Source organism: Protopterus annectens, chromosome 9.part0 (assembly GCF_019279795.1).
Source record: "Protopterus annectens isolate FY-2018-M chromosome 9.part0, PAN1.0, whole genome shotgun sequence".
NCBI lineage: Eukaryota > Metazoa > Chordata > Ceratodontiformes > Protopteridae > Protopterus > Protopterus annectens.
The window spans coordinates 748,179,484-748,191,578 of record NC_056743.1 but is presented as its reverse complement, the minus strand read 5'-3'; the positions used below and the strand labels follow the sequence as shown (position 1 = coordinate 748,191,578).

Here is a 12,095-nt window from a genome sequence, read left to right as displayed (position 1 = left end):
CCCCCTCCATGTCCCAGGAAACACAGACTACTTATTACAATGTATTGAAGTCCCTCACCATTCAACCCAATATGATATTCATGGAGGAGCACAATTACCCCTCCAGAGTGAGAATCCTACACCACTTCTGATGTAAAAGCCCAGAGATTCCTTAACACTGTTAAAATCAACAGCCTGGAACAGCTGGTCCATTCTCCTACCAGGGGTACAAACATCCTTGCTATGTGCTCACAAACACTTGGGGGGGGATGTTCTTCACCCAATGTAATGTCTTTGCTAGTCAGATCTGACCATAAGGCAATACTACTTGAAATAAAAATTAAATCTGGGGATCCAGCAAAGCCAAAAATCTTTAGCAACTATTCTAGTGTTAATCTTTCTCTCTACTATGCAACATCTTGGCTAAATACCAAACACCCCAATCCCAGTAAACACCATAGCATATGCTGAGCTATTTACAAAATATCTGTACAGTAGCACTGATAGCTGTATAGAGCGAAATGTGCCCAAGGATATTAAGAATATGACAAACTCAAAAGATAAGCCACCGCAGTAGAATCACATCAATCGGTTATACAACAAAAGAAAAAAATTGTGGCCAAGCATAGGAGGCAAAAAGCCATAAATACTAAAATCTCCGGATCAATCTAGACAGGCAGCTAAGAGAGTTAATTAATACTTCAAAGGTTAAATTTGAAGAAAAAATAGCTTGTCATGCAAAGGACAACCACAAAGCTTTCTTCAGTTATGAATGTAACCTCAAGGGAAATACACAACAATGTGCAAAACTTACTGTAAATGGTTTTACCAACACTGAACTGGAGGCCATTGCCAAACTTTTGGCTAACAGATTCAGCTAAAATCACCACCTCCCTGATGGTCCAAAATAAAAACCGCAATCTCCTCAACCATTACTACGGAAACAGGTCTTCAACCCACTTTCCAAGGCTAAAACACTGCATCAATGGGCCCTGATAACATCCCGGGATGTTTAACATAGCACGAAATATGAACTCTCTAGTCGACTTGAATCACTTTTCTACTGGAGCCTACAGTAAGATTTTGTGCCCAAAGAAGGGAAGATGGCTAGAGTCATTCCCCTACACAAAGAAGGTCCAACCACTGATCAAGGTAACTACACACCCATACGTCTTACCAGCTTCATATGTAAAGCCCTGGAAAGAATAGTCATGGACATAGGTAACCTACAAATGTTGGACCCATCACAGTTTAGCTTTGTTAAAATAAGGTATTGCCCATTAAACTTGGTGGACTTTATTGAGAGGGTCACCAAAGCAGTGGATGACTGTAAGACTGTGTAAACAGCTTACCTCTAACTGCCCAAGGCTTTTGATACAATAACCAACTCGGGCATTATAGACAAACTCAATGGCACCAGGTTTGAAACCCTTTTATCACCTGCTAGGCAGCCAACTTGCTTGCTGATAGGAACCAGGAGGTTACAATAGGTGAGGCCACCTCCTCCAGGAGGTCAGTCACTATGGATTCCCCCAGGGCTTGGTACTGGTCCCACTCCTTTTTGGCATCTACTTCTCTGAAATGGAAGCAAATGCTGAAAGTTTATGGTTGTTTAAGTTTGCAGATGATTGCAATCTGGGGGTCACCATCCACTCCCCTACAGACACTAACATTCTTCAAGATCATCTATCGCTGACTAACAAATGGCACTAAAGCCAAGGTCTTAAACTCAATGCTAAAAAAATGCATAATTGTACCCTTTGGGAAGTCAACCATCCTGGCTAATTACCATGTTGATAATACTCCCCAAGAGTCAACCCAGTAGTCAGGGATCCGAGTACGCATGCAAACAGTAGCCTTACTTTTGACCACCACATGGCCACAGTGGTAAGGCAATCCTTTTAGTGTGTGCAGCTTTTAAGTAAGGGCATAGCATCTTGGTCCAAAGAAGTTGTTATCCCACTGTACTCTGCCCTTATTAGACCAGAGTACAATGCTCCCTTTGGTATGTACCTGACCAGGTATATATTGCAACTAGAGCGACCTCAGAGATTGCTTACAAAAAGGGTACAAGGAGTAACAAACCTGCCTTATGCAGCACGCCTTAAAGCCTTCTCCCTCTACTCAGTCTCCTATAGACTGCTAAGGGGTGATCTATGCTTGGCTTATAAGGAATCCACAAACCCCACACTTAAGAATCTCCCACGTATTCATAAGTCAAAGAGTACCAGAAATACAAGGTCTAGAAACCTGAATTTTGTCTGTGACTTCAACAGAACATGCTGGAGAGACAGGTATATGCCCCAAAGACTACCCCCTCCTATGGAACAGCCTTTCCATCCATGTGAAGCTGAGTTTGTCTATTACCCAATTTACGTGCAACCAAGACCAGTGGATGGGGAATAGGAAATTTACACCAGGCCTGGCACCCATGTCCCTCATGGACAGAGGTAGCTTATAAATGCCTGGCCTTCAATGTCCTGTTTCGATACAAGACATTATTCTTTCAAGAAAGCCTGGCTATGGTTAGAAAGGCCCTCCAGATCATTAGCCTAGTAATCTATGAATCTATAACAACCTCAGCAGCAACACAAATGACAGAAATCAATTTTAAAACAGAGAAAACTGATGCTGATCGCAAGGACCTACATTGGTTTCTATCTGTGACTGACATTCTTCTTTTAAAGGGGCCTGCAAGCCTTAGCAGACCTACACTTGCCTGTCTGCACAACCTACATGTGCCAATGTTTTATGATAAGGAAACTTCTGATCTTTGCTAGTGCCACGATTACATTTACTCATTAAATCATACTACTTCTTCTTTGATATTGCATAGTCTACAGCTACTCAGTACAACTGTTTTTCACTTAGGAAAATGTCAATTACAAAAAGTAATTTGACACGAGAAAAACAAACACTTCTCCAAATATCTTGCTGCATGTGGAACTGAATCTGATGAAGTAAGTTTGGACAAAAGCACTTATCTTTGTCTGTAACCAGTGTTTCAAATTAAAGCTGCTGCTATCTAGGAAACGCACACACTTTCCTTTTCATTTTTAGCTTGATCATTCTATCCTGTGATTGCTTTGGTGTTCAGGCATGCGCATATTACCCTAGTTTTGATACAATGTCAGGGTTCCTTACCCTGGTTTTGATACAATGCCAGGGTTCCTTTAAACAGCCCTGTTTTACTTAGAAACTACAGTAGGAGGCACTCTATGGCTAAAATTATATTTGGTATGACTGCCACAGCAAACACACTCAGAATCAGAGAGAAGAACTACAGAGAAGCAGCAATGTGAAATTTCACATCATTTACGTCAATAACCTAGCTGGCATGAAAGCTAGGTTGGTTTCTTGACAGAAAAAAATGTGATACTGAAGGTGGGTAAACCCAATTTTTTTTCTTTATTTCCTCACTGCCTCTCAAACATTAGCCAAAATGCCCAACAAAACCATTTGTTCTCCTAGAGGTAAATCCACGAGGCAGCCATCCAGGCTGTGATCTTAATTCTTCTGTTAAGTTCTAAATGTTGATCCCCCTGGATGACTTGACAGTTTTTGCCCACAATACTGACTGCCTAAACATATACCCATTGCACTTGACTACCAGACATGCCTGCCACAGCTGCTGCATAACTCCAGCTACAATGTGAGCTGCTTGACCTAAATGTTCCCCATCACAGCCAAACTCCTGATGGCATGCTTGCATTATACCAAGTCGCTGCTGAATACCTTTACAACAGTGAGCTAACCTGGCCCCTTACCACCAGGATTAGTGAACCAATGTCGGCTCCTCACAGTCGCCCTTTCTAGAATCTTGGTCACTAGTCAGTCACAGTTACAGTCAAGGCCAGGGATATAGTCAGGAATTTGCAAACTGTACACCCTGTTGCCATACTTCAGCTCCCCTATAAAATGTATACCACATGAGACGGCACTACAGTATAGTCCTCTTTTACCATGTCGCTGCCTTTTGGCTACAGTGCTGCATCACAATGTCTCTATTTTAATTTTATTTAACATTTGTTTACTGGGAAAATCCGACTGGGCAAGTTGCCCATTTTCAGTGTAGGCCCGGGGAGAAAAGCTCCACATATAACATAGCAATAAGTAAATAATAGTCAATAAGTATTTAAACATTAGTGAAACAGAGAAAATTAAATCACAAACACACAAAAAGCTTACAGGAACACAGTAATACATATTTTGAGAGTACACTTAAGGAAAAAAAATAATTTGAGACGGTAGCAATTTTCAGTGTTGCGGTGATAGGTTTAGCATATAGTGGAACTGTAATACAAAAATGCCTGATTGGTACTGCATAATATTTTGCTTAATTATATTGTACTTGTAGTCTTTATATTCCCATAGGTTCAGAAAGCAAAAGAGATGTAGTGAAAGTGGAGAATGGGAAGGGTGGGTGCGGAGGGGTGATATAGGTTCAACCTGGTGAGGAGAAGCATAACCAGCTGTCAATTAGGTGGGATTTCAGTACTTTTTTTGAAGTGTGCTGGGTTTCCTGTGTTTAGTGTGTTCTGGGTGGTGGATTTGATTTAGATACATAGTTAGAATACAATAAGTCTCCAAAGTTATTACTGGATTTAGTAATTTTGAGTAGTAATTGTTCAGAGGATCACAGAGTCCAGCTGTTGAAGTGAATTTGAACTATGTTTTGTAGGGATGGACATTTGTTGGGTACATGAACTACGGAATGGGCTATGGTAAGTTGATTTAGGGAGAGGTTGGGGAGCTCTAGCCATTTGAGTTGTTTCAGAGCAAGACAATGGATTCTATTGGGCAGGCTTGTGGCAAATCTAGCTATCTTGTGGTAACATGATTCTAGTTTGCTCAACTCTGATTTTTTGAGATTGGTGACTATGGGGGAGGCGTAGAAAAAGGTAGATAGTAGGTGGCTCCTAGCGACAGCTTGTCTGTAAGAGTTGGTTAAGAATGGCTTTATTCTGTAAAGGAACCTAATTTAATGTGGGCCTTTTTGATGGCACGAGATAAATGTTTGTCAGATCTTAACTTCTCATCTTAAATTATGCCTTGTAGCTTGGTTTCAGAGGTGGTTCTGATTAGAGTGTGAGTGGATGATGTGTTTGTAAAGCCCTGGTGGGGAGGTTAGGTTTGTGACATCGGTAGGGAGCAGCATTAGTTTGGTTTTGCTGGGATTTAGAATGAGCTGGTATTTTTCTAAGACGGACTCAATCATTTTTGGGTATTTCCATGTAATTTTTCTAGGGTAGGTGTGGAGCAGATGACAGTGGAGTGACCTGCATATTTTACAATGGCAGCAAGGCTAGCAGCTTTGTGTAGGATATTGGTCAGAATTATGAAGAGGCCCAAGAATTGAGCCTTGTGGAACACCTACTGTAATGAGGAGTGGGGAGGAGAGGTCATTGTGCCATTTGACTGATTGATAGCAGTTGGATAGATAACTCTGGAACCAGGTGAGTGTGTTTTAGTTATGCTAAGGGATGCCATCTCATTTAGGAGTTGTTCATGGGAGACTGTGTCAAATGCCTTTGACATGTTTAGGAAAATTGAGGCAACCATTTGGCCATTGTTTTTTTAGTTGGTTAACAGTATGGGTAAATTTGAGGAGTGTAGTCAGGTGCGGTGGCCTGGTCTAAATCCATGTTGTGCATTGGAAAGGAGCTTATTAGATAGTAGGTGTTGCACAAATTGGAGTGGACACACTTCTTTAAGATCTTAGAAAGAGAGGATAGAACAGATATTGGCCTGTAGTTACATAGTTCAAGTGAGGAGCCTCCTTTGTGGAGTGGAATTCCGTAGAAGGCTTTCCAGATTTTAGGTACATACTGTTTAGTGATTGAGCTATTGATCAGTATTGAAAATGGGTAGCTTATGACATGACATCTGCTGCTAATTTGATGTATTCGTCTGGCAGTTTGGCAGCAGCAAGAGTTGTCGATTTTAGTTGGCTTAGGAGTTTATTTTATTTCTTTGGACAAGTTGAAGGGAGTGAGGTTGGTGATTCGGCATCAGTAGGGTGTGGGAGTTGTTCTGGTCATTATCTGTTTTTTTTAAGAGTGTGAGGATGGAGTAAGTGGGAGGCTATGCTTTTCTCTGACTTTTTGATATTTGTAGATGGAGTGGGGGTATGGCCTGGATGGATAAGCTGATTAATGCAGTCCCAGAATTTTTGCGAGTGGTTTTCACACTTGGATTGCATGTTTGTGTAGTACAACTTATTAGCTCTAATTTGTTTTTTTTTTGCAGACATTTCTTACATGGCTGTAGTTTTCTAGGGAAGCTTTGGATTAGATGGTGCTATGTTGATGAGCTTTTCTCTCTAATTTAGTAATTCTTTGGTTTCCATAGAGAGCCAAGACCATTAATTATTTTTTGTTCTTATCTGTCTTATGCGGGCTAGTGAATTTAGAACCTGGAGAAATTTGTTATTGAAGTAGTTGACTGCTGCATCTAATGGGAGGTATTTTATTGGAACCAGTTACAGTTTGATAGTATTTGTTTAAAAGTGTCCTTGGAGAAATTTTTTGTAGTATGTATTTGTTTATACGATGTTGCTGTAGTGGCTGAGCTACGGTGTCTTAGTAGGAAGGTTATAAGGGGGGTCACTTACGCTGTCAGGTAGACAGCCTGAGAGGTGGATTAGTGAAGGTTTAGTAGTCAGGGTCCAGTCTGGAATGGATTGATTGTTACTAGTTTTGTCTATTCTTGTAGGTGAACGTATTCAGTTAGGTAAAACTATGCAGGCTGATCTGATTTAAGGGGTTATCTTATATTACATCCAAAAGACTCACACTTACAAGGCAGCACTGTGATATGCCTTAGTGCCACATCACGTCAGCCAGACTCACATATGTCCATTCACAACAGCGTTGACATTCAGCAACAAGTGTCTGTACCACATCATTGCAGCCAGTCTCAGAAGTCTAACCAGGGGTGCTGCCAGTGAATTATATTTTGTACTTGTGGATACTTATTGCTACCCCCAATATACCTTGCATTTACAAAATAGTCATCACCTGAACTGTTGCCCCCCCCCCCCAAACAATGTACGCAACATTTTTAACTACTCAGTCAAAAACTAATAGAGGCATTGTTTTTAGATTTGTAATCCTCTCTGTACACAAGCTATATACATGTTTTTGAAACAATCTAGATGGTTATAGACATAATATGGCTTGATAAAGCCCCAATGTTTTTAACATGTTCAGAAAAAAAAATGTACCCTTTAGAGTACAAAAAGTATGCCTGGCTAACACCCTTGAGTCTAACCGCACCAGTATCAGCACAAAAACAGTGTGCTGTATCATGTAACGAGTCCCACAGATCCAGTCACACAAATACGTAACACTAACGAGCCTTTGAGCCACAACATGGAAGCTGGTCTGAAAAGTAACATTCTAGCCTCTGCACTCAGGTGGCAAGCTGGGCCAGCACATTCAGTATATTCTTAATACTCTACTCATAGCCAGAGTAACATTATTAATGCATCCAAGCTTAACAGCACGAGCATCTCGGAATTCATGGTCTTTAAAGAGGCAAACCGGTCAAAACTATGATACGCTCTCAAAATTTACTGCAAAATGTCTAGCCCCCATGTTGCATTTAGCAGCCACATATGCCACTGAATTTTACTCCAGTCTAAGAAATAGCATATACTAAGCTGTTACAATCAGCAACAGATATGCTGGAGAATAAAAAAATAAACTATCTTGGTGGACTAAAACATTAATAAATTATACAACAAAAGAAAATAAAAATAAGAACTGTAATAAAAATCAAACTCTACCCACATTAAAGACAGTCAAAAAGCTTAGAAAAAAATCTGAAAGTTAATGTAAAGAGGGTCATAGTGGAACACAAATTATCTTTGACTGTGGATGCTCATTGCAATCATGTATCATTCTTTTACTGTATTCGATGATTAGGAAATAACATTTAGCACTGCTATGAATTAATGCTTAAGGAACCCTAATAACGATGCTGCTAAAATACTTGCAGATAAATTCTGTGCCAACTTCATAGCAGAAACCAAAGCCGTAGCTAGGGTGTGGCAAAGGGGAAGGCTGCCACAAATGCAATCTGTTGGGAGGGGACAATCAGTACTGCAGAAGATGCAACTCCTGGTCCCTGCAAATCAGTGATGCAATTGCCTTTGTTGGATAGCTGTCTATGACAGCAGTATCTGTAGTTATTTATGCATCCCTGATTGAAATGGCAGTCATTTAATTTGTTTGTAGTGTGTATGTGCACGTGTGTGTGTGTGTGTGTGTGTGTGTGTGTGTGTGTGTGTGTGTGTGTAAGAACAGTAACATGAAGCTAATCTCTCTTTTTGCTAGTTTCTGAAAGGTGCTTCATACAGATAAAGAGCTATTTTGTAGAAACACAATAGCTCTTTGTCCAGAAAACAATTTTTGTTCCATATATATATGCAACTCTGAGGGAAGGGAGCTACTCTGGAGGTGGGGGTGCAGGGTACCTAGGTACCAGCTGACCTAGCTACAGCTCTGTCTGAAACAGTTAAAGTTCCAACAGTAGTCTGCCTAGAGGAATCGAAGGGTGCCAAGAGAACATTTGTATTCACCTGAGCTACCACAAAATGAAACGGATGGGATCTCTGTTTAACATCTCATTCAAAGGATGACACCTTCAGGAGTACAGCCCCCCCCCCCCCCCCCAAATGCTACACTACAGTGTCAGCACTCCAATGGAGCTGGAATAGAATCCACAGCTTTCTTGTCTTTCTGCACCAATGGTGAGTTTTCTGCCGGTTGTGCCACTGACACTACTGGACTTCATATCAATAAGAATAACTTGAAATAAAATAATTTGCTGTAACGCATTTTTATACTTTTCTGTTTTTTTTCTTATCCTTAGCTCCATATATAATGCTGTACTTGTTCTAGCAGGGAAGATGGACTGCTGCTTCAGTTAAATGTTTCACTCCTGAACCAGTTTTTAAAAGATATTCATGTACAAACACTAGGAGCATAATCCCGTAATTGTTCGACACTCAAGGCACACACATTACAAAGGCAATATGTACTGCATTCTGTCAAATCAAACGGTAGAATGCATATAAATATCTAAGGATGAAGTGACCTGGTTTCTCAACAAAACCCTGGTAATGAATGCACACATTTTTCTCTATAGAATTCATGAGGACAAAAGCACACTCACTGAACTGTTAGTCACTTGAAATGAATATAACAAGCAGTATCACAAACTATTTTTATTTTATACATTACCAAAAAGGTTATGCTAGACTGTATAATTTTATGAGGGCAACCACAGTCCTTCAGCTAAGCTAAAACAGCATGCAACTTTTGTTTTCATCACTGTTCAATATTTACTGTATTTCCGATATATAAACAGATAAATAACAGCTCTTGAAATTAAACTACAGGATTAAAAAAAAAGAATGCAGGGATGACCTTAAATGACAAATAGTGAGCAGCTACTGCAGAGGTCAAACCATCTGTTTCCTCACAATTTGCATATTTCAGTTACACAACTAAGCAGTCTGGCAAAGGACACTAATGAACTAATCCCTGACACGGGTTCTTAAAACCATTCTTCAGTTGTAGTCATTCATAGTGACTAAAGCAGTTATGTCACAAGTATTGTATTTGGCCTTAAAATAAGTTCTTTTTTTCCTGTAATGCAAAACATTTTACTTTTTTGTACTAATTCGTTTTAATATATATTCTTCACTATTCACCCATACAGGCCTTTTTAAAATGTTTTTTTGAGCAATAAACACAAACAAAAAATCATATAATACAACATCTTAAGTTATAGTATCAGCCCTTACTCTGTAGCTAGGGCTGACTCCACCAACACAGATGCAGAACTCTCACAGGGCGGCTCCAAGTCACTGCACCATCCAATGACAGGTAAGCATAAAGTGGAAGACAAAAAAAAAAAAAGGACAACAAATCATAAAACAAAACAAAAAAAATACAGTTAAACTTTAACAAATGGAGACTAAGACTGGACCTACACATATAAGAAAGGAGAGAAAACTTTGCAAGACCCTTGATTTACATGTCTAAACAGTACTACTACTTGTGCAGCACATAGTAAAACATGAAATTCTGAAATGGGCAGAAGCATTAAAATGATCTTATGGTTTAGTATTAAAAACAAACTTTTACAGGACATTTTGATACAAATATAATATGTTTTTCTTGCAAGTACAATGAATTTTATACATCAGATACAAAGCATGTTTTTCTTACTAATTCAGTTTCATACATCGGTTTATCAGCAATCTACTTAAGATGCTGGGCATAATGAATCTTCCTTCAGTGGTAACCAAAACTTACAGGCCTTTAAAAGCTTAGGAGCAGTTCTTTACAGAGCCAGAGCAAATAATTAATCTATGGGAAAGCCTGCCTCATGATAGTGAGACCAATTACCATTTTAAGTTCCCTCTGAAGGAGGTGAGAAGAAATTTATGACTGAAATCTGAAATCTGAAATATGTTAAAAGGAAAGAGTTTAGACATACACTTGACATTATCAAAAAAAAAAAAATATATATATATATATTTATATTTATAAAACTTACCATTACAGTTAATAGTCAAAAACACTTCTCAGTAGTGGACGTTGGTAATCAAACTACAGTTAAGCCAGATTTGGGAATTACTTCTACAGCCTGTGTTTTAAGGAGTTAAGCAATCTTAGTGGTACCTGGTTGCAGTCTTGCTGTGCCCATTTTGGAGCAGAGGCTGTAAAATCAGTGAGCAACAGCATGCCTTCTTACTCTGTGCATTTTTGGTGCCTTTAAGTGGCAAACATGGTAGCAACACCAAAAGATTCTCCTGATGAAAGCTAAGGAAGCCCTAATGCCTGAAGCAGTAAGTAAAAAAAAAAATATATCAAAATAAAGATAGGAAAAAATTAACTAAATTAAGGTACCAGTAATTAACCGTATAGAGACAAAATTAAATTCACAGTGAGGTTAAGAATCTAAACCACGGTGGTACAGCGGTAGCATTGTTGCTTCACATCAAGAGGTTCTCCCGTTCGATTCTCGGCTGGAGGGCCTTCTGCGTGGAGTTTGCATGTCCTCTCCGCGGTCGGGTGGCATTCGAAAGACATGTGTAGAATGGGCGTGCCTTCTTTGAAGGTTGGGCGTCAAGCTGGCACCTCGGCACCCGTAAAAAGTCTACTGCCAATCATTAGCAGACCGGAGTTCTGCTGTGGTTACCCCTAACCGGGAAAAGCCAAAAGAAGAACAATAAAACAGATCACACACTCACAATACAGCCAACAGAATTGATGAACAACAAAGTTAGCTATGCACATGAATCATCAAAACCACATTTTATGTAATACTAGGGTGGGGGGTGCAAGTAGATAAGATCACTGCTGCAGAATAGGCTATATGAACATCTACTGTTAGGACTGACTGTCAAAACTGTAGTCAAAGAAAAATATGAAAAGTGATAATCTGACTAGGACAGTCTTTCGGCTTTTCCCGGTTAGGGGTTGCCACTGTGGAACTCCGGTCCGCTCATGATTGGCAGTGGATTTTTACAGTGCCGAGTTGCCAGCCCGACGCCCAACCTTCAAAGAAGGCACGCCCATTCACGCTCAGACCTACCTGCATGTCTAGCATCAGTCGACCGCAGGGAGGACATGCAGGCTTCACACAGAAGGAGCTCCAGCCAAGAATCGAACGGGAGAACCTCTTGCTGTGAGGTGACAACGCTAACCTCTGCACCACCACGGACATAATCTAACATCAAAAACACTCTCCAGGTCCCAGAAAATCAGTGGACAGTCTAAAGCATGGTCTAGAAAACAGCCTAAACAAATCTTGTTCTATGTTCATACTGGGCAAAGAATTTTATCAAGACTTAAATGTGAGAATGGATTTAAGTGGAAGCTTCACAAATAATCTGGGCAAATACTTTTAAAAGAGTAAGATTACCTAGTGGAACTAGCTCTCAACATCCCAACTGAAGTTCTATTTGTAACAAAAAGTAATGGAGTTGGCCAACCACTGAGAAAAGTTTTTTCAATGACTCGTTTGACTTTTGCAAAACAAACAAGATGATCCAATCAGACACTCCTGGATATTTGAATCTTGCAACGTAACAATTT

The 12,095-nt window shown here is 39.8% G+C and overlaps 1 protein-coding gene across 5 annotated transcripts in view; it reads right to left on the bottom strand.

The window, feature by feature from the left end:
* Positions 1–12,095, bottom strand: part of LOC122811506 (AP-2 complex subunit alpha-2) — a 2,640,839-nt gene that overhangs the window by 971,005 nt on the left and 1,657,739 nt on the right. For 2 of the 5 annotated variants that reach the window (XM_044083382.1, XM_044083384.1), the window contains exon 16: positions 9,794–9,856. The exons of the other annotated variants lie outside the window; for them this stretch is intronic. In XM_044083382.1, coding sequence (XP_043939317.1) covers positions 9,794–9,856 — 63 coding nt within the window. The remainder of the gene's footprint in view (positions 1–9,793; positions 9,857–12,095) is intronic. 5 annotated transcript variants of the gene reach the window in all.